This window comes from Erythrolamprus reginae, chromosome 4 (genome assembly GCF_031021105.1).
Source record: "Erythrolamprus reginae isolate rEryReg1 chromosome 4, rEryReg1.hap1, whole genome shotgun sequence".
Taxonomy (NCBI): Eukaryota; Metazoa; Chordata; class Lepidosauria; order Squamata; family Dipsadidae; genus Erythrolamprus; species Erythrolamprus reginae.
This window is the reverse complement of record NC_091953.1, coordinates 28,098,567-28,125,649: the sequence shown is the minus strand read 5'-3', so window position 1 is coordinate 28,125,649 and position 27,083 is coordinate 28,098,567. Positions and strand designations below refer to the sequence as shown.

Genomic DNA, 27,083 nt, shown 5'->3' with positions numbered 1-27,083 from the left:
ATGGTTATCTATTTACTCAAGGATGATGGATAATACTTTAACATGGCAATAAGGTAAGGACAATAGTATAATTTCTTGATTTGTATCCTAAGATTGAATCTTGAGAATCAACTTGACTTTTAAGAAAAGCATGAACCAATTCCACCAGCAATTAATTCCACAAGATCTTTCTGTTCCACAAGACATTTCCTGAGTTTCTTGTTATTTTAGATGGGTTGTTGCTTCCAGAATATTTGTAATTGGGTGCTTGCACGTATGGCCAGAAAGGGCTGTAGACCTCTCACTTAAATATAGGACCAGGCTCTTCCCTCTTCGACCTCTGGGTGGTTTGTGTCTTGAATCTTGAATTTGGGGAACCAAAGAAGCTTCTTCGATGAAAAGCTAAATGCCTTCTCTAATAGTAGAGATGTGACACTAAAGAATATAATTAATAATATATGATTAGCTTGTTTAATATAAAATTTATTAGAACTAAAACACTCAAGGGAAGGTTCACAGGAAGCGAGAGGAAGTAGGTGGAGAGGGTAGAGGTGGGGTGGAGAGGAAGGAAGGATGGAGAGAGAAAGGGTACAGAAGGTAAATGGGAGAGATGGAGAGAGTAAGAGGGGAGTGAGAAAGAGAAACATGAACACAGACTGCTAATTTATTAACATGATAGAGATGCTGATGTGAATACTGTATAAAAGAGACCAGCTAGAAAGATGTAATAATATACACTGCTCAAAAAAATAAAATAAACACAACCTAGATCTGAATGAAATATTCTCATTGAATACTTTGTTCTGTACAAAGTTGAATGTGCTGACAACAAAATGAAATTGATTGTCAATCAGTGTTGCTTCCTAAGTGGAAAGTGCCATATATTTATTTTCAAAAGTCAAGTCCAGTTGCCTTTTGAAAAGCACCTTTGGCAGTTTAGGGACCTTTCTAACCGAGTAGGAAGCCTCAAAGTCTGAAGTTTGGTTGCCAAGGCGGGTCCCACGCTCGAGCGGAGCTCTCAGCCCGGCAGGAGGAGAGAGTTTCGGATTGGAAGCGGCACGAGGCCTCCCGCTTAAAAGGAAAAGGACCCCGGGCCGCTGTGGCGTTGACCCCCTTCGGGATGGGGGGGAGAGAGGCGGTTTCCTCAAGACGCGCTGGAAAGAAGCGACCCGAGGGCGCAACCAAGAAGAGGCGAAGAAGCGGAGAAGTGTACTGAGGAGCCCAGCCCCGCCGCACATCTACCCGGCGCCCTGGCGGGACTCCAGAGCTCAGGCCAGCCGCCAAAAAAAAAAAAAAAAAACCCCAGCCGCGAAGGAAGCTCGCCGCCAATCTCCGTTGCCTCGAATTCGGCGTCGAGGATTGCTCTGAGGTGGGCTTGAGCGTCTCCGGGGGACTCGGTAGCAGAACCGGCGCGTCGGGCATATATGCGAAGGCTAGGATGAGCTGGAGGAGGCGAGCTGCCCAAGCCCAGCTCCGGAGGACTTTCAGCGAGCAGCTCCGGGACTCCACGGCCAAAGCTTGGGATTTGCTTTGGAAAAGCCTGGGCGAGAGGCGGCTGGCAGGTCAGTCGTGGGGCGTTGGGTGTCAGTCCGCTGCTCCTTTAACCTGCGGGACGAGGCGGCCCAAACGCCCGCAATAAGCCTCAGGCGGAGCCGCCGTGCGCCCTAAGGTCGCGTGACCTTGTTTCTTTTCCCGCGTCCCTTGCGTTGGGGTCCTTTCCTGCGCCGTTTGGGGTTTTGTTTTGGGTTTTTTTTACCTCATGCGCTTTGGAGGGTGTTGTTTTTTTTACCTCACGCGGTTTGGGGGTTGTTGTTTTTACCTCACGCGGTTTGGGTGTTGTTTTTGTTGTTTTACCTCACGCGGTTTGGGGTTGTGTGGTTTTTTTTACCTCACCTGCCACGGGGATTTCCTTTGAGGGGCTTCGGCTTTGGCCGTCTTGAAAACTGTCCAGAAACCCGGGCAGTGGATCCAACTGGGCCAGTCGAATTAGCCAATAGCGCTTCGATTTATATACCGCTTCAGGGTGCTTTTTTCTCTAAGCCAGGGCTTGGCAAAGTTGGCTCGTCCATGACATGTGGATTTCAACTCCCAGAATTCCCGAACTAGCGTGATGGGCTCAGGAATTCTGGGAGTTGAAGTCCACATGTCATAGAAGAGCCAACTTTGCCTACCCCTTACACCGAGCCGGCACGTGGCAGCCTCTTCGCCTGGGTGCGGGGAGGGAGTCAGGTTGAAGTTGTAAGTCTTGGCTGAGACGTTATAGGGCTCCCCGTCGCTGGCGTGTTACAAGCGGTGGTACTGTACTGTACTCCTCGCTGCTCCGACATGGACGGGTTAGAAATCTAGCAGTGGGTTTTTAAGACATCCTGGATTCTTGGGCAGTAGTAGTAAGGTAAATCTTGGGTTAGTCCCTTTATTATTACGATATTTTTCCTCGATTCGAAGGGTTTATTTACTACCTGTGGACATGACATGTCTGTTTTATATACACTGCTAAAGAAAAAATACATGGAACATTTAAACAACACAATATAACTCCAAGTAAATCAAACTTCTGTGAAATCAAACTGTCCACTTAGGGAGCAACACTGATCGACAATCAATTTCACATGCTGTGGTACACATTCAACTTTGTACAGAACAAAGCATTCAATGAGAATATTTCATTCATTCAGATCTAGGATGTGTTCTTTGAGTGTTCCCTTTATTTTTTTTGAGCAGTATATATGTGTGTGTTTAAGGAATCTGCTACTTTCCTCTGGTCTTGTTTTTTTTACCTCCTAATACTTGTATGCTAGAATGCTCAACATCCAGACTTTGGCAGCACTTCTCCCCCCATTAGAAATGTTCCTTAAAAGGCATGAAGCTGCTGCTCACCAAAAAAGGTGCAACCAGACTAATAATAATGATAATCATCATTATTATTATCTCTTATTCATTAAATACAAATTCACTCAATTGAGCATTTAAAAAGTGTCACAAGTGCCACTGACTGGTGCTAAGGGTTGATACGGGTTGCTGCCAACGTCCTAGGTATAAACCTAGTGTTTTCTTAAAATATACTGCTCCAAAAAATAAAGCGAACACTCAAATAACACATCCTAGATTTGAATGAATGAAATATTCTCATTGAATACTTTGTTCTGTACAAAGTTGAATATGCACAACAGCATGTAAAATTGATTGTCATTGTTGCTTCCTAAGTAGACAGTTTGATTTCACAGAAGTTTGATTTAATTGGAGTTATATTGTGTTGTTTAAGTGTTCCCTTTATTTTTTTGAGCAGTGTATATAATGTTCTGAGTAGTGCAGTTTTTTGCAGTTCCACAGATGTTATTGCAGGAAGCTGCAATTTCTTGATGTGTTTTGTGAAATTCTTGGACATGGTACCAAGTGCCTCAGTGACAATGGATATCACTGTTACATGTTTCATTCACAGCCGTGTACTTGTAATGGCCAGTTCCTGTTTTTAATTTTTTTATTAGTTGTTGTTGTTGTTATTATTATTATCATCACAAAAAACAGTAATACACAGCAAATGAGATTTATATGCTGAATTTCATATCATAATATCACAAGTCAAGCACTTCCTATTGTTGTTGTTGTTGTTATTATTATTTACCATAGCTTTTCTCCAATAATCTAGGCTGGACTCTGTATGCACTCTGGCTATTCATTTTCTTTTGGAGGGAATTCAGACAACATCACAAGGCACTTTTTAAACCATCTGTCCCAGAATTTGAGTAATATTAGTAGAAAATATATAGTCATTACATAAAGATGATCACATTCTGAAAAATATTGTTGATGGGTAATGTCTGTGTAGCCACAGCAGTTAAGAATAAAGTTGGATAAGTCTCTATATATCCATGAAACATAACATTGGACTTGTGATATGTTTTTGCCTATGTTAAATTATTTGCTTTAGTTGACAATCTTGAATTCCTGATCATCCGTCACCCAACACGTGGATTATGCACTTGTGTAATGCCCTGTTCTAAACCTTCTGTACTTTAGGATTGTTTGTTTGGGACCCTACCCATGTATATCACTGAGTAGGAAGAGCTGCTGAACCAACTTACGTTTGTTTTTGAAACTTCACAGATCAACACACTTATCCTTGGGCTTCTTGTTCTATAAAATTTTTGTCCTTTTCTATCTTAACTATACAGTACTGCAGTTAATCTCTTTGACTGATCCAACTTTATTTGTCTTTTTTATTAAAAAAAATTCAAACTTTCTGCTTCCAAATCAAAGTTTCTCTTTCCTTTCAGCCTGTGGTATTTGTTCTTTAGATAGTTGCAGACAGACATGACAAAATAATCTGTTTCTTGTTTTGCAAGTTTGCATAAACTAGAAGTAGGCGAAATATCATAACCTAAATATATAGATGAGTTAATGAAATCAAAATACAGTAATCCCTTGCTAGTTTGCGGTTAATCTTTTACGGATTCGCTACTTCACGGGTTTTCAAATGGGGCTTAAATCCATTAAATCCATTAAAAATTTTAAATCCATTAAAATTCTTCTACAGTACTACTGTACTCTATTAAAGAAACTGGTAGGATATCACATATAGTTCCAGCTGAGGAACATTATAGAATGACTGTTTAATGCAAAGGGTGGATTTTAAAAGTCCAAATACTCGTTAAATACATAAAACAATATCTTTCCCCTACTTCACGGAAATTCGTTTTTCATGGGTGGTCTTGGAGCGCATCCCCTGTGAAAAACGAGGGATCACTGTATATTAAATCGGTATCTTCCTAGTAAAGGAAATTTCCCAGTCAGACAAGGAAAAGAGTCTTGTCAACATTTTAAAAATAGTCACTACTTTGGATCATGATGGGATGAGTGGGAACAGAAGGAAGGGGCCTAGAATGGAGTAGCTTACATTATTCAGAGCCATTGTATTTCCCCCCCCCCTCATTTGGGTCATTTTCAAACTTGATCTTTCTTTTGCTGGCTTTGGCTCCATTTGTTCAGTTCCAGCGCAGAGGTTTTTTTGGGTCACAGACCAGAATAATCCTGACCCTTGTTACATCATTTATTTTCAAAGTTTATATTGGATTAAAACACATAAGATTCGTTGGATAAGACTTAGTCTGAGTAGATTTACACTGACCCAATGGTGATTACCAAATTGTTGTTTACAATTGGGTATTTTTGTCCTGCTCCAGCTCAAACAACTCTTGGCAGTTTACATAGTTTAGAATAAAAGCATAATGAACACTTCCTAAAAAACCCTTAAAAGTAAACATGGGTGCCTGATTATTATAGCAACCCAACAAACTCCATCGCCAAATGACCATTCAAATAAAATAGCCTTTACTGCCTTATATAAAACCAATGGAAGCAAGCTATTCCCCAGCATTCAAGGACTCTGCCCTTAGATCCATTTTCTCTTGACTTCTCATAGGGACTGGACCTTCAGCATTCCTTCACTACAAGCGTGTACATGCTGGACAGATTCTTCTGGAGAAGACAGTCCCCAAGGTATCCTGGAGAAATTTTAATACATATGCTACTTAGGTTTACAAATGAACCTCTGTATGATCTGCTTTAGATTCTTTCCCGGAATCATCTTCAGATTGATTAATCAAGTAGTTTTTTGTATTCTCCTTGTATCCTCTTTGCCTGTACTTTACCAATTTTGGTACTTTACCAATTTTGTATATATACTGCTCCAAAAAAAAAAATAAAGGGAACACTCAAATAACATATCCTAGATCTGAATGAATGAAATATTCTCATTGAATACTTTGTTCCGTACAGAGTTGAATGTGCACAACAGCATGTGAAATTGATTGTCAATCAGCGTTGCTTCCTAAGTGGACAGTTTGATTTCACAGAAGTTTGATTTACTTGGAGTTATATTGTGTTGTTTAAGTGTTCCCTTTATTTTTTTTGAGCAGTGTATGTGTGTGTGCAGTGTGTGTGTGTGTGTGTGCAGTATATGTACAGTATTTTTCCATCTATAAGCAATCCCATGTATAGGAACACCCCCCCCCAACGCATACTTTTTTTACCCAAAATTCAGAGGTCAATATTTTAAGCAATCAGAAGTTTAGCTCGTGAGGCTAGTTTGCAGAGATAAGGTATCGGCAGTTTTGCAACCGCAGTTCTTTTCTCGACCCCGTGTATAAGACCCTCTTATTTTTAGGTACCGTATATACTCGAGTATAAGCCGACCCGAGTATAAGCCGAGGCACCAATTTTTGCCACAAAAACTGGGAAAACGTATTGACCCGAGTATAAGCCGAGGTTAGAAAATGCAGTGGCTACTGGTAACTTATAAAAATGGAAAACAATAAAATTACATTAATTGAGACATGTTAGAATATTTATTTTAAAGAAAACCAGTAAACTAGCTCTGTAAATTTAAAAGAGGGTAAACAAATTAACAATATTAACAATAAATTAAAAAGTAAAAAAAGTAGCTCGATCAGGAACAAAGCTAAAACCTAAGAGTTAAAATCCTTCAAAACTGGATTCCTTCTCATCATTAATTGGATTTACATTATTGTTCTGTTTTTATATATGCTGTGAGCCACCCTGAGTCCTTGGAGAAGGATTGCATACAAATCCAATTAAATAAATAAACAAACAAACAAACAAATAAATAAGTGTATCCAAATAAGAGCTTCAGCATTAGCTGCTGTGAGGTTATCAGCATAGAAAACCAAATAGATAGATAGATAGATAGATAGATAGATAGATAGATATAGATAGAAAGATAGATAGACAGACAGAAAAATAGATAGATAGATAGAAATAGATACAGATAGATAGATAGATAGATAGATATAGATAGAAAGATAGATAGACAGACAGACAGACATAGAAAAATAGATAGATAGCTAGATAGATAGATAGATAGATAGATAGATAGATAGAAATAGATACAGATAGATAGATAGATAGAAAGAAAGAAAAATAGATAGATAGAAAAATAGATAGATAGAAATAGATACAGATAGATAGATAGATGATAGATAGATAGACAGATAGATATAGATAGAAAGATAGATAGACAGACAGACAGATAGAAAAATAGATAGATAGAAAGATAGACAGATAGAAAAAGAATTCCTGTCTAGCTCTGCCTCATAATACATTATTAGATCCTATCCAAGCAAGGACAGCAACTACCACAAAATACCATTTTTTAAACAGTTTAAATCCTTTCAAAGGAGGGGGAGGAGAATCTGACAGCGGGGGGCCTTTTTAATCCGACTAAAGGCAATGCAGAGAGAGCAAGGAATAGTTACTCACCATTACTTTTTTCCCCTCTCGGTTGGAGCAAATGGCTGCCTCCTTTGCTTGAGCTAGGGAGAGGAACTACGGGGTGCGAGAGGAGACAAAAGCTGGTGCCTCCTTGCTCTGGCTCAAGCAATGGCGCCCTCATGTGGTGACTTTGTCAATGACCCGAGTATAAGCCGAGGCTGTGTTTTTCAGCCCATTTTTTGGGCTGAAAAACTCGGCTTATACTCGAGTATAATATTTAAAGAAAAAGTATCATCTTATATAGTACACGGAAAAATATGGTATGTATCTTCACAACACTTTCTTGAGTTGAACTTGTTTCTTTTGATACCTTTTAGGTTTTTTCTTTTTCATTGGAATGATATGTAGCTATACTTCTCTTTTTTTAGAAAGTCCTGCCCAGTTTCCTTTCAAATTTGCTTCTCCTTCTCCCTGAATGGAAAGCGTACTACTTTCAAACTAAATTTATTGGTTCCTTGGTTTCACACATTACATATTCATTGTTGCACTGAATTTTAATTTCATAGTTAATATAATAATAATAATAATTATTATTATTATAATTTATTAGATTTGTATGCTGCCCCTCTCCGAAGACTCGGGGCAGCTCACAACAATAGTGAACAATATATGACAAATCCAATAATTAAAAAACTATCTAAAAACCCTTATAATTAAAAATAACCACAAAACCCCATCATACCATACATAAATCTTATTAGCAAGGTGATACATCAGTTACCCCATGCCTAGCGACATAGGTGGGTTTTCAGAGACTTATGAAAGGCGAGGAGGGTGGGGGCAGTTCTAATCTCCGGGGGGAGTTGATTCCAGAGGGTCAGGGCTGCCACAGAGAAGGTTTTTCCCCTGGGTCCCACCAGATGACATTGTTTAGTCGATGGGACCCGGAGAAGACCAACTCGGTGGGACTTAATTGGCCGCTGGGATTCGTGCAGCAGAAGATGGTCCCTAAGGTATTCCGGTCCAATGCCATGTAGGGCTTTATAGGTCATTACCAGCACTTTGAATTGTGACCGGAAACTGATCGGCAGCCAATGCAAGCCACGGAGTGTTGACGAGACATGGGCATATCTAGGAAAGCCCATGATTGCTCTTGCGGCCGTGTTCTGCACAATCTGGAGTTTCCGAACACTCTTCAGAGGTAGCCCCATGTAGAGAGCGTTGCAGTAGTTGAACCTTGAGGTGATGAGGGCATGAATGACTGAGCAAAGACTTCCTGTCCAAATAGAGTCGCAACTGGTGCACCAGGCAAACCTGTGCAAACGCCCTCCTCGCCACAACCGAAATATGGTGTTCTAAAGTTAGTTGTGGATCGAGGACGCCCAAGTTGCGAACTCTCTCCGAGGGGGTCAGCAATTCCCCCCCGCGGGTAATGGACGGACAGATGGAACTGTCCTTGGGACGCAGAACCCACAGCCACTCCATCTTGTCAGGGTTGAGCTTGAGCCTGTTGACACCCATCCAGACACCCATCCAGACCCTAACAGCCTTCCACTGCTTCGCCGACTGGACTTGGGGTGGAGATGTATAACTGGGTATCAGCGTACTGATGATACCTCACCCCATGCCCTTGGATGATCTCACCCCCATGCCCTTGGATGATCTCACCCAGCGGTTTCATGTAGATATTGGATAGCAGCGGGGAGAGGACCGACTCCTGAGGCACCCCTCAGAGGTCGATCTCTGACCCCCCCACTAACACCGACTGCGACCGATGGGAGAGGTAGAACCACCATAAAACAGTGCCTCCCACTACCAACCCCTCCAGCCGGCACAGAAGGATACCGTGGTTGATGGTATCGAAAGCCGCTGAGAGGTCAAGAAGCACCAGGACAGAGGATAAAACCCTGTCCCGGGCCCGCCAGAGATCATCCATCAGCGTGACCAAAGCAGTTTCTGTGCTGTAGCCGGGCCTGAATCCTGACTACTGAGGGCCTAGATAAGTTCAAGTCATTCCAGTCATGTTATATTTAAACATGAGTCAACTATTGTTAAATGTAATTTGAGCCCTTAGCTTAATTGTCAGAAACTTTATACATACACAAATAGATATTTAGAATACATTTCTGTGAAAATATCCTTAGGACATACATACATTTTATGGTAAATTAACAAAATACTCTTTTATTTAATTTAAAAAATATAATTAAAAAAAACCCTTTACTCATATATAAAAAAATTATCTAGTAAATACAGGTAGTCCTCGACTCATGACCACAATGGAGCCCAAAATATATGTTGCTAAGTGAGACATTTGTTAAGTGAATTTTGCCCCATTTTATGACCTTTCTTTCCACAGTTGTTAGATGAATCCCTGCAGTTGTTACATTAGAACCATAGTTGTTAAGTGAATATACATATTTTTCAGAGTATAAGATACATCGGAGTATAAGACACACCTCATTTTGGGGGGAGGAAAACAAGGGGGGGGGGAAATTCTGCCTCTGCCTCCCAGAAATTTGCCTCCCAGCAAGCAGCAAACAGCAAACAGATAATATACACTGTCTGCTGTGTATTTCTGTGCATTTGTATCTGACCCATAGAAATAGAAAATAATTGGAGAAATGTATATTAATGCCAGAAATTTTTCTTAAATGTAGTCACACTAACGCCTCTCAATTATTTAAATAGATCTTCTCCAAACATAACTAAGTCTAGGATTTAACTCAGCTGCATTATCTTAATACATAACAGGACACTGTTACATTTGAGATTATACAGTAGTTTTACAGATATTTAAAATTAATGTGGTTTTCTGAAAGTATAGTTATTCTTTGCTATTTAAAAGAAGATACAACACCACTGGACCTCTTCAGATCAATCATTTATTTTAAAAAGCTTCTTAATTTTGTTGTCTAGAACAATAATAAAGCAGCCATTAAAAATAACTAATAATTTGAAAATTCTACAGACATTTATAGTTATTGACTTACCTCCTTACATCCAGTTCAGCAGAAAATAAAAATCTCTTTCCCACCAATGAGTCGGGAAGCTGATTATGAGTTGCTTGGTTTAACAGACTCTGTTCTGTTTGCTGCAGGGAGGTAAAATGCTGGGAGGCAGAGGCCAAAGGAGGGGGGGCTTCTTTTGTGGGGGTAAAAAGGTGCGTCTATACTCTGAAAAATACAGTAATTTTCCTATTGACTTCGCTTGTTAGAAGGTTGCAAAAGATGATCACATGACTCCAGGATACTGCAATAGTCATAAATATGAGTCAGATGCCACACATCTGAATTTTTATTGCATGACCATGCGGGATGCCATAGCAGCCACAATTGTGAAAGAAGGTCATAAGTCACATTTTTCGGTACTATTGTAACTTTGAACAGTCACTAAATGAACTGTTGTAAGTCAAAGGCTACCTGTACTGAGAAGTTGTCACTCTTTTAGATATGGTTAAGGTAAAGACATAAGCACAAATTAGCCATTTTTCAATGACTGGCAAATTATCCAGTGTTACATCAAAAAAAATGTTTTCACATCACTATAAAAATAATCCTCAAATTATGGCTACATTTGGGACTGGAATTTGCATCATAATTTTTTGTTGTCGTAACTTAAATCATCACATGACTGGACCCATTTTACAACCATTTTTACCATTGTTGTAAGTCGAGTCACACAGTCATAAGTAGAAATCCAGATTAACCATTTGTGTTTTTGTGCCAGAAACAGGCAAAATAAACTCTAATTTGATCATGTGGTTGCAGGATGCGCTAATTGGTTATAAATGTGAGCCAGTTGCCAATCATTTGAACTGTGATCAGATTATTGCAGAGTTGTAACTGACTTTTTCAGAGGCCACGGTTAATTTGAACTGTCACTAAGCAAATGATGTTCAGTCAAGGATTACCTGTACTGCCGAGACTGCACAGTTACTAGGGTATTATGGTCCAGTTGTGGTTGCCACAATATAAGATGGATATTGAGAAGTTAAAAAGAGTCAGAGGAGAATGATAAAAATGATGAGAGGATTGGAAGCTAAATCACACAAGGAATAGATTTTTTTAACAAGCGGAGTATATTTAGCCTGAAAAAGGTGATAGGGCTGTGATGGTGAACCTATGGCACGCGTGCCACAGACGGCACATGGAGCCCTATCAGAGGTCACATGAGCCATTGCCCTATGTCAGCTCCATCACACATGCGCGCTAGCCAGCTGATTTTCGGCCTTGAGGAAGGCCATTTTGCCCTCTGGAGGCTTCAGGAAGCTTCCTGGAGTACAAAAAACAGCCCACTGGGCAAACTGGAAGTTCAGAAAATTGACTTTTGCTTTCACCATTGTGCTGTTTTTCACACTCCAGAGGCTTTAGAGAAGCTTCCTGAAGCCCCTGGAGTGAGAAAAACAGCACAATAGGCAAACCTGAAGTGCTGCACTGGCTACCAATTAGTCTCCGGTCACAATTCAAGGTTTTGGTTATTATCTATAAAGCCCTACATGGCTTAGGACCAGACTATTTACAGGACCATCTCCTGCCGCATACCTCCCAGGGACCAATAAGATCACACAGGATGGGCCTTCTCCAGGTCCCGTTGACTAAGCAATGCAGGTTGCTTAGCGGGACCATGGGGGAGGGCCTTCTCTGTGGCTGCCCCAGCTCTATGGAATCAACTCCCCCCCCCATGTCTGTACTGCTCCCACCATACTGGTGTTCCGAAAGGCTGTGAAGACCTGTCTTTGCTGGCAGACCTGGGACCTGTGATTACTACTATCTGTCACGGACAAATTGTGTTGAATGGCATGTCTGTGTATATTTGAATGGTTTATTTTGGGTGGTTTTTTTTTAAATAATTGGGTGTTTTATTGCTTTGGTGACTAACATTTGACTTCTTTTTATTGTATTGTATTTTTTTATATTGTTGGGATTGGGCGGCATGGAAGTCGAATGAATGAATCAATGAATCAATGAATCAATGAATCCATTTTTCTGAACTTCAGTTTGGAGGCTTGGCCATTTTTTCACTGTCCCAGGCTTCAGTGAGGCTTGTGTGCATGTGCGGGGACAGGGGGAATGGGGAATTGTGCGCATGTGCAGGGGCAGCATGGGAGTACACATGCTTGGGGGAGGAGGCAGTGGATGTGGACCTGTGCACAGACACACCACCCTTTTGGCACATGAACCAAAAAAGGTCGCCATCACTGCTATAAGGGTTAGATGTTAGCAGTCTTAAAATACTTGAGGGGTTAGGGTGAGCAACGTGGATTGATTTTCTGTAAGTCCCAAGAATAGAAAGAACATGAACCAAAGACTAGAATCTTTGCATAGGGAGATCCACACTAAAAAAAAAGGAAGAATTTCCTAACCATGAAAGCGATTGAACAATGGAACAGCCTGTCTTCTGGATTTGTGAATGTTCCAACACTGGAGATTTTCAAGCAAAAGTTGGATGGGCATTTGTCTGAGATGGTATGAGGCTTTTTCAACTTGAAACTTCTTTACTTTAAACTAAGCCATTGAAACTATTCTGATTGCATTGATTTCAAACTGGCAGGACTGAGGCTACATCCAAGAAGATGATTTGTTCATTATTTCTCCTCCCTTTGAAGCTGTTTGTGATTGATAGGTTTGGCATCAACCCTGCTTTCCAAGTTCTGTTTTTGTTTTCTTTCATTAAAAAGACTTTAATTACAAAAATGGGGAAATCTTCCAAATAAGATAATACATGTGAAAGGGTAGTGGGGGGAAGCATGGCAGATGCTGTAGATAGTTTTTGAAAAGATTATTGCTTGTTGATGTAGATGATTTCTGAAGATGTAGATCAAGGTGAAAGGTCACACTTTTCACTTAAGCAGGAAAGCATTTAGTGTTATAACGTTATCAATTGATTTTTATGAATTCTATTAAATACATGTAGATTGAAATATTATGACTATTACAGATTTCTTCCCAAAACAGAAGCTGATAGAACCAAATGCCTTCTTCTATATTAATCTGTGTGCATGCTAAGAACATTTTTGCAATTTCCCCCAAAACACAAAGGAGGATAATTAATTAAAGAGAATTTTTCTATTGTGGGATTTTGTGAGACTCCCAGAATACTTACTTGATGCCTAGTTACTTATTATTTTGGTATTTTGCAGATAAATTACATCTCTGACTTTTTAAACTACCTGTCCCAGAATTTACATTAGAATTACTGACATTCTGCTTGTCTCTACTAAATAATAGTAAATGATAATCTAAATATATGATTTCAATTATGAAAGAAACTGAATAGCAATGTATTCTGTTCAGATTGATTTTGGAATTAATGTTAATTTTTGAAGCATATGAACGTATTGATATAATGCAGTGGTATTACATACATTGAGATGATATCAGAATCACATTGTGAAGGAAGAGCATCAAAAGAATCCTTCCCACGAGAAATATTTAATGCCACTTATGTTTTAGATATTGTACACTTTTGGGGCCTAATGTGGGACTACAATTCATGGTCTTTCAGCCAGTTTTTAGCCTGATATTTTACCTTCTACACTAAATTTGTTGTTAACATGCTTTTCACTTAAATCAATGACAGTGTATTTTATGATGTGCAAAGTGTAATAGTGAGGCACTTAATGCATTAAGACTCCTTTGGAGGGAGTTACAAGTCCCAACAAATTTTCATTGGCATTTTTAGCCATATCACTAGCATGAATGACCTATCATTTTTATATGCCACTCAGAGTCCGTTTGGAGTGAGTGGCATATAAATGCAATAAATAAATAAATAGATTTTTAAAAAGACTTAGTAAGAGTACAGAATATATGTAAATTACAAATAAATGTGCAATCCATTCATTATTATTATTATTATTATTATTATTATTATTATTATTATTTAGATTTGTATGCCGCCCCTCTCCACAGACTCGGGGCGGCTTGTCTTTAATGTTATTTATTTACTAATCAAATTTACTCATCACACAAAAAGCTATTCTGAGCAGCACACAACAATCCAGTAAAAGAACAAATGTATAAAACAACCATATAAAATATAAAAATCCACACTACTAGGTAAATATTACCTAAACAAATATATACTTTTAATACCTTCTTGATTGCCTGCATCATATTGACATTGATTTATTTTCTTTCTGTTGACATTTTATATGTTCTTTGACTGACTTTTTAATAAATGCAAAGAGAACAGGTAAAACCATTCTTTTCAGCCATTTAGCTGCTCACATATAAAATTAAAAACTATTTCATAGTAGACACCATTTTAACAGGGAACGTGGGAGCTGTGTACTTAAAACATGCTATTCATCATCGTGAACTCTGTGTACATACCCTCCTACATACCATACTCAATTATATCCATATGTTTTCAGGAAGCCAACCAAGGATATTTTGTTCTGTTTTCTGTTTGGTACACTGGGGACTTGGAAAGCTACTAACTCTGGTTAACTTCAATAGGAATTTAGTGTGTGAATTCCTTGTCACACCAGTGGGAAAATAGACGCCCTTTGTCCAAGAGAGAACTTCTGAAAGAGTTTCATTATAGAATCTTGGGTGCTTCTGGGAAGAAAAAGATTACTTATGATTAAGTGCTTTCATGCAAACAGCTAGAGAATGTATGTGGGAGGTTCAATCCTATTGGAATTGTCCTGATCACCAAAAGGTCAGTGATTAATAACATGCCACAGATATTCACAGATATGACATAATAATAACTTTTTAAGCAATTCAATAAAAGAAAAGGCTCCACTTTCTATAATCATATTTTAAGAAAGTTCCTGAGTAATGAAGACGTGTTTAGGGTATAGCAAAGAAGAACTTAAAAAGGACTGAAAGGAGGAATGGTGGTGGTAGGAGAACTGGAAAATGAACAAAGCAGGTAAGACATACAAAATATACTATTCTAATGCCTATGTAGTTGTTCATCTTTCCTGCTCAGATATAACCTTCAAGCGTGGGCTACAGCTGTCTCACTAATTTAACTTATTTATTTAAGGCTGCAAACACTGGAATATGGGGACCTGAAACATGCAGGGGGCAACAAAACATAGAACAGATCAGAATAGAATAGAATGGAATTATTTATTGGCCAAGTATGATTGAACACACAAGGAATTTGTCTTTGGTGCATATGCTCTCAGTGTACATAAAAGAAAAGATACATTTGTCAAGAATCATGAGGCACACCACTTAATGATTGTCACGGCGTACAAATAAGCAATGAGGAAACAATATTAATATAAATCATAAGGATACAAGCAACAAGTTACAATCATACAGTCGTAAGTGGGAGGAAATGAGTGATAGGAACAATGAAAAGACTAATAGTAATAGTAATGCAGCTTTAGTAAATACTGTAGTTTGACAGTGATGAGGGAATTATTTGTTTAGCAAAGTGATGGAGTTTGGGAAAAAGCTGTTCTCTAGTTGTCATGGTGTGCAGTGCTCTAAAGTGTCGTTTTGAGGGTAGGAGTTGAAACAATTTATGTCCAGGATGCAAGAGTTTGGTAAATATTTTCACTGCCCTCTTTTTGTCTCGTGCAGTATACAGGTCCTCAGTGGAAGACAGGTTGGCAGTAATTGTTTTTTCTGCAGTTCTGATTATACTTTGAATCATTTTCTTCTGAATCATTAGCAATTCATACTAAATGAAAGCCAAATTGAGCTCTCTCCTATGTGGGGAGAGCAGTGAAACCACTGTTAATGCCTGTGATAAATTAAAGTTAAATAACTTTGTTTAACACACTGCTCAAAAAAAATAAAGCGAACACTTAAACAACACAATATAACTCGGGTAAATCAAACTTCTGTAAAATCAAACTGTCTACTTAGGAAGCAACACTGATTGACAATCAATTTCACATATTGCTGTGCACATTCAACTTTGTACAGAACGAAGTATTCATTGAGAATATTTCATTCATTCAGATCTGGGATGTGTTATTTGAGTATTTTTTGAGCAATATATAACGAGCGAAAGATAGAGTTCTTGTCTCCATCTTTCTGGACAACAAGGTTAAATCTATTACATTTTCAATATCTTATCATTTTGTTTTGGATGCAAAGTGAAAGGGACCGAATTCTGATGAGACAAATAGTGTTTTACTAATGGGGTGTCTGTCTGTCTGTCTGTCTGTCTGTCTGTCTGTCTATGTATTGGATTTATATGCCGCCCCTCTCCGAGGAGTTATGCCACTAAGTTATCATTTGTAATGTGATAAAGGAGGAAATTATTAGTTTGCAGTAATTACATTTAATTTGAGTCCTGGCCCTGCCTACTTCTGTCTTGGCTGTATTTGTATCGAGGAGGAGTGTGATCCCTGGCACGCCACCCAAGCTGATGTCCTTAAGCTAAAAATGCTGTGTGCCCCTGCTAGAATACTTAACACTTATTGCAGCATGCATCAATCTGGAGACAATATATTACATTCAGGTTAGTTGCTAGAATACTTAACACTTATTGCAGCATGCATCAACCTGAAGACAATATACAGTATTACATTCAGGTTAGTTGCAAATATGTAAATATATCTGACCTCCTCACAGATAACCTCGAACAGTGGTCACCAGCTGGTGGTCTGTGGACCACTGGTGGTCCGCAGAAAAATTATCTGCATTTTTTATATTGCACTAAATCAGAGTCATACGGCCCCTGGGCTGGATACATGCAATGAATGTTTGTGTTGCTGTAGAGAGTCTCCCCTTCAGGGTCTTTTTCTGTGGGTTGGATGGGGGGAGAAATTCTGACTTGGGGTCTGGTTCAGCCTCCTGGTGCAGGGCTTTGGGCGAATGCTGGAGGGAAATACTGCTGGTGGCAAAGAGCAGGAGGGCCTTTCTGCAGTGAGATTGCATAATGGCCTGGAATTGGCTCACCATATCAGCCCGCTGAGCCTCCAGGCACCGGTACCTGGCTTTGCACCCCTGCAGGTCTTCCCTCTGCTTGTAGTTATTAGTGAGGTGCTTCTGCTGAGCCTCCTTCTCAGTCAGATCCAATTTGAACTGAGCCAGCTCTTTTGCCAACTCTTTCTCGTGGTGGTTGCTTAGCTTCAATAACTGCTTTCTTTTGAGGCCCTAAGGAGCCTGAGTGGGCAGGCGATGAGTGGGTGGGAGGTAGAGACTGGCAAAGCACCCCTTGATGTGAATGATATTGAGTTGGCCACACCCACCAAGTCACAGGACCATGTAGCCACACCTACCCAGTTGGTCATTAGGCAGATCATATTAGTGGTCCGTGGGATTTAAAATGATGAATTTAGTGGTCCCTGAGGTCTGAAAAGTTGGTGACCCCTGACCTAGAAGAACAGAAGGAAGAATAATGACTGAGCCCAAAACTTGAACGAATGGAGTGGAATGGAATAGAATAGGTATGATTTGACATACAAGGAATTTGTTTTCGTGCTCTCAGTGTACATAAAAGAAAAGTTATGTTAATCAAGAATCATAAGGTACAACATTTAATGATAGTCCAGGTACAAATAAGCAATTGAATCATATTAGGAACCAGTCAATATAAATTGTAAGGATACAAGCACAAAAAAGTTACTGTCATACAGTCATTTGTGGGAGGAGATGGATGATGGGAACAATGAGAAAATTAATAGTAGTGCAGACTTAGTAAGTATTTTAACAGTGTTGAGGGAATTATTTATTTAGCAGAGTGATGGCGTTTGGGAAAAAATGTTCTTGTGTCTAGTTGTTCTGGTGTACAGTGCTGTATAGTGTCATTTTAAGGGTAGGAGTTGAAGCAGTTTGTGTCCAGAATGTGAGTGTCAGTAAATATTTTCACAGCCTTCTTTTTGACTTGTGCAGTATACAAGTCCTCACTGGAAGGCAGGTTGATAGCAATTGTTTTTTCTGCAGTTCTGATTATCCTCTGAAGTTTGTGTCAGTCTGGTTGGGTTGCTATAGAGGTGCAGGTGACAGACTCAATAATTCCTCTGTAGAACTGTATCAGTAGCAGTTTGGGCAGTTTAGGCAGTTTGAGCTTCCTGAATTGGCGCAGAAAGAATATTCTTTGTTGTGCTTTTTTATGCCGTTTTTGATGTTTGGTGTCCACTTTAGATCTTGTGATATGGTCGAACCTAAACATTTGAAGGTTTCTACTGTTGATATTGTGTTATCGAGTATTGTGAGAGGTGGAAGTATAGGCGGGTTTCTCCTAAAGTCTACCTATCAATAAAAATAAAGTTTATATATCAATAAAATATATGTGTGTGGCTAATTGAGAGCAAGCTTGGTCTACATGTTAAGGCACCAAGCATCAGGAGACTGAATTCTGGTTCTGCCTTAGGCATGTAAGCCAGCTGGGTGACTTTAGTCAATCACTGTCTCTTGGCACATTATATAAGGTTCAGGTGACAAGTCAATCAGTCAATTTCTGAGACATCAATAGATCAACGCTCAATTGATCTGCAAAAAAAGCAGACTCTGTACTGGTGGGAAATGCCAAGAAAGGGAGAAAATGTATGTGCAGTTAATGTACAAAAATGTACTTGGCAAGGAATCTAAATGGAATGGGGGGGTGGTTGTATTTTCAATTTGTGATAAAATCATGATATTGAAGGACTACAAGCACAATTTCCTTCATCTGCAGTACAATACAGTAAATTATCAGCAACTCTGACATTTTCATCCACAGAAAACATAATAATATGAGTGTATCAGTACTTGTACTACTTGGAAGATATTGGCTAGAACAGTGATGGCAAACTTTTTTTTCCTTGGGTGCCAAAAGAGCATGCCTGTAAGGTATTGCACATGCACGAGTGCCTACACCCATAATTCAATGCCTGGGGAGTGCGAAAACAGCTTCCCCCACTTCCCAGAGGCCTTCTGGAGGCTGGAAACAGCCTGTTTCCCAACTTCTGGTGGGCCCAGTATGCTCATGTTTTGTCCTCACCAGGCTCTAAAGGCTTCCCTGGAACCAAGGGAGGGTAAAAACACCCCCCCCCCCGGAGGCTCTCTGGAAGCCAAAAATTCCCTTCCAGAGCCTCTGTGCGAGCCAAAAAACCAGCTGGCTGGCACACACAGTCATGTTGGAGCTGAGCTAGGGCAAGGGCTCGCGTGCCAGCAAATATGGCTCTGTGTGCCATAGGTTCACCATCACTGGGCTAGAAGAAAGGATCATAGGTCATAATTAGACATCTGAGGACTGAAGAGAACTTTGGAAACGGGTCATTTCTAGCCTACAGAGGGCCTCTAGAGGGGTGGGAAGCCTGTTTTCACCCTCCCCAGGCTCTTAGAAAGGCTCTGAAGCCTGAGGAGAGCAAGAAAACAGGGCTTCCAGTCCAAACGGAAGACAGCAAATGTAACATTTCCAGCCTCCGGAGGACCTCTGGGGAATTGAGGAAGGCCATTTTTGCCCTCCTCAGGCTTCTAGAAAGGCTCTGACTTGAGCTTGCATGCCCACTGATATGGCTCCGGCTGCCACTTGTGGCACGTGTGCCATAGTTTCATCATCACTGGTATAGACTTTATATTAAACATAGCTTTAGATAAAAGGGGATACAGCTTCTTTCATTTCCTCTTTCAATGTTTTAAGTTGTTTTGCCCATATTTTCTATTGAGGCACTTTAGCACTGAATTGGAGGTTTATACATTTATTTATTTATTTATTTATTTATTTATTTATTTATTTATTTATTTATTTACTTACTTACTTACTTACTTACTTACTTACTTACTTACTTACTTACTTACTTACTTACTTACTTATTTTGTCAATACATAATGCAGGTTACAGAGGATATAATCATAGTAGAATACATCAAGAAAAGAATAGAAGATAAGGCATTAGGAATAATATGGAAGAAATAATCATTGGGAATAATAGAGTTCACATTTATGGAGCTAGTAGAAACATAAGAGAGACATTAGGACAGGGGACGGAAGGCACGCTGGTGCACTTATGCACGCCCCTTATAATACATATAATAAACAATATACAGTATCTTAGATCCAATTGATTTAAAGTCTAAAAACCAAACCCCCCATAAAAAACAGTCATTCTGCACTTACCTTACTGCACTTACCCTGAAAAAGGTCTATCTGTGTGGTTGTTCAGAGTCAAAGCTGACTGATGGTACATAATCAGTCCATCAGTATATTGCATTATATTGCATTATATATGTAAACCTTTTCACTTGAAAGCTTCATTAATTCTAATAGTAATTATTTCCAAGCAGTTATTCTTGAGCTAAATAAGGAGTCACAGGAATAGAGAAACAAATTAAAAATAAAGACATTAGAATAGTTTAGAATGAAATGGAAATGAGGGAAGGATGGGGAAAGTATTTTAGAGATTTGCAGCTGAATGGTGGTGATATGCTAGAGTGATATTGCAATGATACACATTAATTCATTGGATTAATACATACACATTAATTCACATTAATTCATTGGATATTGTCTTATTTTCAAGGAAACGTGGTATCTTTCCCTATAAGAAAACCAATTACAGATGGGTAACAAGATGCAACTAGTCACTCTTTCTAACAAAAAGCAAAGGGAACCTCTCAAGTTAGTCTAGCATATTCAATCAAATGGACTCTTATCAGGGCTCTGAATTTACCACTACCCGTTATTTGTTAAATAATTCTACCTTCTAGCTGATCATTCTTCTTCAAGATGGACATTTGGCATACCCTACATCCAAAAGTTACAGAACGTAAATTTAAGGAAGCATGTCTTGAAACGGTAGAGGTGTTCATTCAGGCACAAGAAGGAAATGCCCCAAATGCCTGATAATTAGTTTTACTTTGTGCAATCAACATTCTTTGATCAGAACAAAAACAGCAGCAGAGAAAATTGGATGGAATGAGGTTTTTTTCAGCAGCTGTTTTCTCTCCTTTCTCCCTTTGGCGTCTAAAATAACCTCCATGTAGAAAACATTATCCAAGTGACAAAGAGACAACATGCCCTCAAAATAGCTTCCTTTGTCTATGCATGGCTGTTGGAATAAAATAAATAGAAGGTGTTAAGAGAGTTTCTGGGAATGGCATTAACAAGCAGTGACAAGAAGATGCCTTTCTCATGGCCAAATTCATGGGTTCAATCAATCATCCTATTTTTTTATTTTCTGTTCTTACAGGAAAAAAACAGCACAAAAAAGTTCTAATTTCATTCTCCTGCAGTATATGTTTCCAATGTTAGCTATTTATTTGATTTCTTTGTTCTTCTACTTACATTCTCATGTGGCTACTTTCATAACACAGCATTTACTTGCCTTTTTTTAATGAGTTGTTAGATATTTTATAAAGAAGTTGAGATACAGTAGGTTAAAATCAGTAAGCCCGTGATGATGAACCTTTTTTGGCTCACGTGCCAAAAGAGCGTGCCCACATCCATGCCTTCCCCTCTTATTTATTTATTTATTTATTTATTTATTTATTTATTGGATTTGCATTCCGCCCCTCTCCGAGGATTTGGGGCGACTCACAACATATCAGAACAACATAATAATATATTTTAAAATCCAATTAATACAGCTAAAAAGACTTAAAAATTCTAATAATTTAAAAAACATTCATCACCATTCACTCAAGCAAACATACTAAACATTCATTGATCAGGGGGCTAAGATCTAATGGCCCCAAGCCTGGTGGCATAAATGGGTCATTAAACTTTTACAGAAGGCGAGGAGGGTGGGGGCAGTGCGAATCTCCAGGGGGAGCTGTTTCCAGAGGGCCGGGGCCCCTACAGAGAAGGCTCTTCCCCTAGGCCCTGCCAAGTGACATTGTCTGGTTGACAGGACCCTGAGAAGGCCGACTCTGTGGGACCTGACCGGGCGCTGGGATTCATGCGGCAGAAGGCGGTCTCGGAGGTAATCTGGCCCAATGCCATGTAGGGCTTTGTTGGTCATAACCAACACTTTGAATTGTGTCTAGAAACTAATTGGCAACCAATGCAGTCCACAATATGATGGTGACATATGGATATGCCTTGGAAGGCCCATAACCGCTTGTGCGGCTGCATTTTGAATGATTTGAAGTTTCTGAACAATCTTCAAAGGTAGCCCCATGTAGAGAGCATTGCAGTAGTCGAACCTCGAGGTGATAAGGGCATGAGTGACCATGAGCAAAGACTCCCTGTCTAAATATGCACACTCTCTCCCACATGCACAAAGACCACACAATAGAGTCATAAAGCGTGAGGACGGCAAAAAATGGCCAACTGGAAGTTCAAAAATGAACTTCCGTTTGGGCTATTTTTCACTATCCCCACACTTCAGGAGGCTTCCTTGAAGCCTGGAGAGAGTGAAAACGGCCTAACAAACCAACTAGAAGTTCATTTCCAAACTTCTGGTTGGCCCTTTTTTGCCGTCCCTGGGCTTTAGGAGGCTTCCCTGAAGCCCGGGGACAGCAAAAACAGCCAAAAAGAAGGCCGAAAGTCATCTGGCCAGCATGCACATGAACACTGGAGGTGACATAGGACAATGCCTCATGTGCCCTCTGACATGGCTCCGTGATCCACTTATGGCACACATGCCATAGATTTGCCATCATAGTAGTAGACAGTTGTAGTTGTCTTAGTCAGTGTAACATATAAATTCACAGTATGAGATAGAATACATATGGATTGTATTGTTAAATTGTCCTATGTACAGTACTTGTATTTCTTTAGCCAACAAGGGCCAGCCATAAATGGATTAGGAAAACGTCAAAGGTGAATTGCATTGCTACGCCAAGCAGAAATATAGGCTTAACAAAATTTTCACAGCAAAAAGGACCTTTTCCCCTCTTTTTCTTCCTTCTGAAACCTTCCTCCCCTTTCTTTATTAAGAGTCCTCCCTACTTTGAAGATATATTAGAAGATTTAGGAGCTTAGAAGATTTTGACCACAGCAGTCGGATGGAATAGAGAGATATTAATATATTCAAGCAGAAAATGGACAGTCATCTGTTGGGTCTGGATAAAATTTAAGTTTGTGATATAGTACCTGAACTAAATGGGCAAGATTTCCAGTTCCTGCTCCAAATACTTTAATGAGAGTGGAAATAGAAAAGTTTGACTCACTCATAAAATCTCTCTGCTGAGTAATGAAAAAATCTACAGCAAGTATAATGCTACTCTCAATTCCCTTTTCTAATCTTTAAACTCCTAATCCATCTTGAATTCTGCCTTTTATCCAAAGACACTTTTTTGTGTCTTTCTTAACTGGGAAAAAAACTCCATTCTTCATCTTCTAGTCTCAGAGAATGAATGCACTGTAAGTCTCCAAAGAGGGAATATGTGACTGCCCCTACTTTTATAGTGGCCCATTCTGTGCCAAGGGACACAATTTCATATAATTCTTTATGCATAGAGAAATATAAATAGAAATGGGGCTACCTTTGAAAAGTATCCAAAAGCTTCAATTGGTGTAGCCATGTGAGCAATTTTGGATGCCCAAAGAAGACAAATACCTTTACTTCGCAATCTGCATTGAATGCCAGTTTGCTTTCAAGTTCAATTCATTTCATTTTCATTTGCCCTCAACTTACTACCTTCACATTTTAAAGCTCCATTTGGCATTGCCATTTGTGATGGATCAGTTCTGAAAGTTCATAGCTTGTTATTTGACCTATGGTTTCTGTAATAGAAAAAGGAATAATTTAATTGAAAAATAATGTACTGTACTTTTTATGTAAAAGGTTCCAAAATATTTATTGATTGTACTTTTAAACTGATCTCTCCTACTTGATATTTATTATATGGACTTATTATCAGTAATTGACAGAACAGTAACTCAAACGTGCTTAAAAATGATAAGATATTATTGTTTGTCCTCAAAATAAAACTCTAAAGGATAAATGTATTCACCAACCTTTTGACCTTACTATTTGCATTCCTCCTTTCTCTTATGGATATTTGTATTAACAGTCAATAAAGAACACATTTCATGGTGATAGGGGCTATGTGCACAAAACCCGATACCAAAGTTTTGATATTTGCCCTACCCAGGGAATCATAATGGATAGTTTATTTCTTCCCAACAGTGCTTCTCTCTCCCTCTCTCCCTCCCTCCCTCTCCCTCTCCCTCCCTCCCTCTTCCTCCCCCCCCTCTCCTTTGCTGCAACAATGTCAGATAGTTATCATAATGAAATTATGGGAGGCAGGCTTGATTTTTTTCCCCAGCAAGCAATCTATTGGCTGTTGTTTGTGAATTGGTCGCCTTTAAAAATATGTCCAATTTAGTAGCCATTATTACATATTGTAATTATTTCACAGTTTATGGAGCTTTCATGCTCCACAACACTATGTTCTCATTAGGAACATGAATCTAAAATGTGACACAGTATTTTCAGAATGGTCTCCTCATAGATTTGTGTTCAGCATCAGCATTCCAAATAGAATTCAAAGGTGGTGTTGTGTTTTGTTTTGTGTTTTTACACACTGATAGTGCTGGGAACTACATATTACAACTCTTAAAATTGCTTTTCGAATCTGTCAATGCCCCGTGGTATATTGTATATCTGAAGGTAGGTTTTTCTTTCTTTTCTTCACTGTTTATCATCTTGCACTTCAATAGTCACCATACTTTAACATTTTACTGTTTGGGTTAGAGCCACTATTTATGAAATGCTGGATGTTATCTTATTAAATTTCCCATTTTTTATTGGGCTTTTGAGACTAAAATTGGATGGCATCCTGTTAGATGACCTGTGTGGATTTGATTTTCTTTGTTTAAATAGTCATGTATTATTGCTGCTTTTTAAAAAAAAATTCCCATTGAATTTGGAAAATGCACTTGGGGGATTAATGTAAATAGAAAGCAAATTAAATACAAGATCTGTAGTTGGTTAATACTTAAATCTTTATATTATGCAGATACATAATAAAACCAATTAATGTACTCAAAGCTGTCGAATATTACAGAAGCTGATAGAATGAATGTTATAAAGCTGGGAAAATATACAATAATCTCACAATGGGCCATTTCATATTAGTCAAAACATTCAAAAGAGTTCTTAAATTTTACATGATGGATTTTAAATCTACATTTAGATTTCAAGCTCTCCTTCAAATGCAATTCACGTTTCTGTCTACTTAACAGATGCCTTTAAAGATACAGAGTGTCCTTCCAACTCCCATAATTCTGAGCCAACATGGCCAATATACAGTTTCTGGAGAGAAATAGTGTACAAAAAGCTGTCAAAGTACTGCTTTCCTTTGGCAGAAAAAATAATTAAGAGAGCAGTTTCTTAAGTGCTCTAACAGCATTGACCTAAGTTGAGATGTCAGCATGTTTTTTTTTAGTTAAACTTTAAAAAATAGCCCCTGTATATGCCTATCATACATTCACATATTTTCCATATCAATTCACGTTACATAAATGATGTAGCATACTTATTGAATCATACAGTGTAGTACTTTGATCCATTTTTATTACACATTTTTTAATGTAAGGACGAAAACTGTATAGGAATAAGGCAGTGGTGTTATGGGATGTCTGGGACTAGGGAGCACTCTGACTCTTACACAATGTGTATCTACAATATGATCATTACAGTAGCCATTGGTAGTCTTGTCCTCCATGATGAGAAATTACATCTACAGTAGTCCCTCGCTATACCGCGCTTCACTACTGCGGCTTCACTTCATCACGGATTTTCAAGAAATATTAATGAGAAAAATCATTCACGGATCTTCGCTGGTTCGCAGGTTTTTGAGGAAGTCGATCGGCAGATTTAAACAGCCCGCCGAACTCGATCGGCAGGTTTTTCAAAAAAAAAATATTGTAAAATTGTAAATACTGTATTTAAATACTGTATCTAAAATAAATACTGTGTGGGAAGGGTTTATAAACACTTAAAACAATGAAAACTTACCAAACAATTACAATATAAATACTTTAATAAGTACTATCAGTCGATAAATTCCCCATCGCGGGTCTGGAACGTAACACCAGCGATAGGTGAGGTCTTACTGTACTGTAATTTCTTTGAAAGCTGCCCAAAGAGGTAACATTATTGCATCTTGTGCAAACAGATTTCATATTTTCCTGAAACTTTGTTTGAAGAATGACTTCCTTTGGTTATTTTGAATCTTCAACTATTCAACTTCAGTGCAGGTTTTTGGGTTTGCAGAGAAGGATAAAAAAATAACAATATTTTGTATACAAACTATATATAAGGTAGAGTTATATACATTTCTATCATACCACATTTATTTTGGGTAAATGTTTTTATAAATTCTGAAAATAATCTTAAATATTTGAAATAGTGAAATCAAAATCCATTTCCATATTTAGCTTACTTTTCTAATAGCAACAATCTCCCCCAAAGGTAGAACATAATTCTGAGTAAAATGCTTATTATCTTCTAATTTAATCTTGCCCTCTTTATAAGATAACCTTTTTCTGAATACAGTACTTTGAAAATTATACATAGTAATGTACCGGTAGAGGTTTGTGTATTACAGGAGTGTTTGTTCTGATGTGTTATTGAATCTTTGGCTGTGTGATAGGAAGCCATTGCTGTTCTTCCAGAACCCCATTGCCAAATAAATCTTAAACAGACAACTGCACTACATTTTATTATACAGGAAGTCCTCAACTGATTACCACAATTGAACCCAAGATTTCTGTTGTTAAATGAGACATTTGTTAAGTGAGTTTTGCCCCATTTTACAATCTCTCTTGCCACAGTTGTTAAGTGAATCACTGCAATTGATAAATTAGTAACCTCATTGTTAAATGAATCTGGCTTTCCGATTGACTTTATTTGTCAGAATGTTGTAAAAAGGGATCACATGACCTGGGACACCATAATGGTCATACATATGAACCAGTTGCCAAGCGTCAGAATTTTGGTCACATGATCATGGGGATAATGCAAAGGTATGACAGTATGAAAAACAGTCATAAGTCACATTTTTCAGTGCCATTCTAACT

The 27,083-nt window shown here is 38.7% G+C and overlaps 1 protein-coding gene across 2 annotated transcripts in view; it reads left to right on the top strand.

The window, feature by feature from the left end:
* Nucleotides 1–982: 982 nt before the first annotated feature.
* Nucleotides 983–27,083, top strand: part of STARD13 (StAR related lipid transfer domain containing 13) — a 142,738-nt gene continuing 116,637 nt past the window's right edge. The window contains exon 1 of one of the 2 annotated variants that reach the window (XM_070749895.1): nt 983–1,541. In XM_070749895.1, coding sequence (XP_070605996.1) covers nt 1,418–1,541 — 124 coding nt within the window. In that variant the 5' untranslated portion in view covers nt 983–1,417. The remainder of the gene's footprint in view (nt 1,542–27,083) is intronic. The other variant, XM_070749899.1, reaches the window with a different exon arrangement.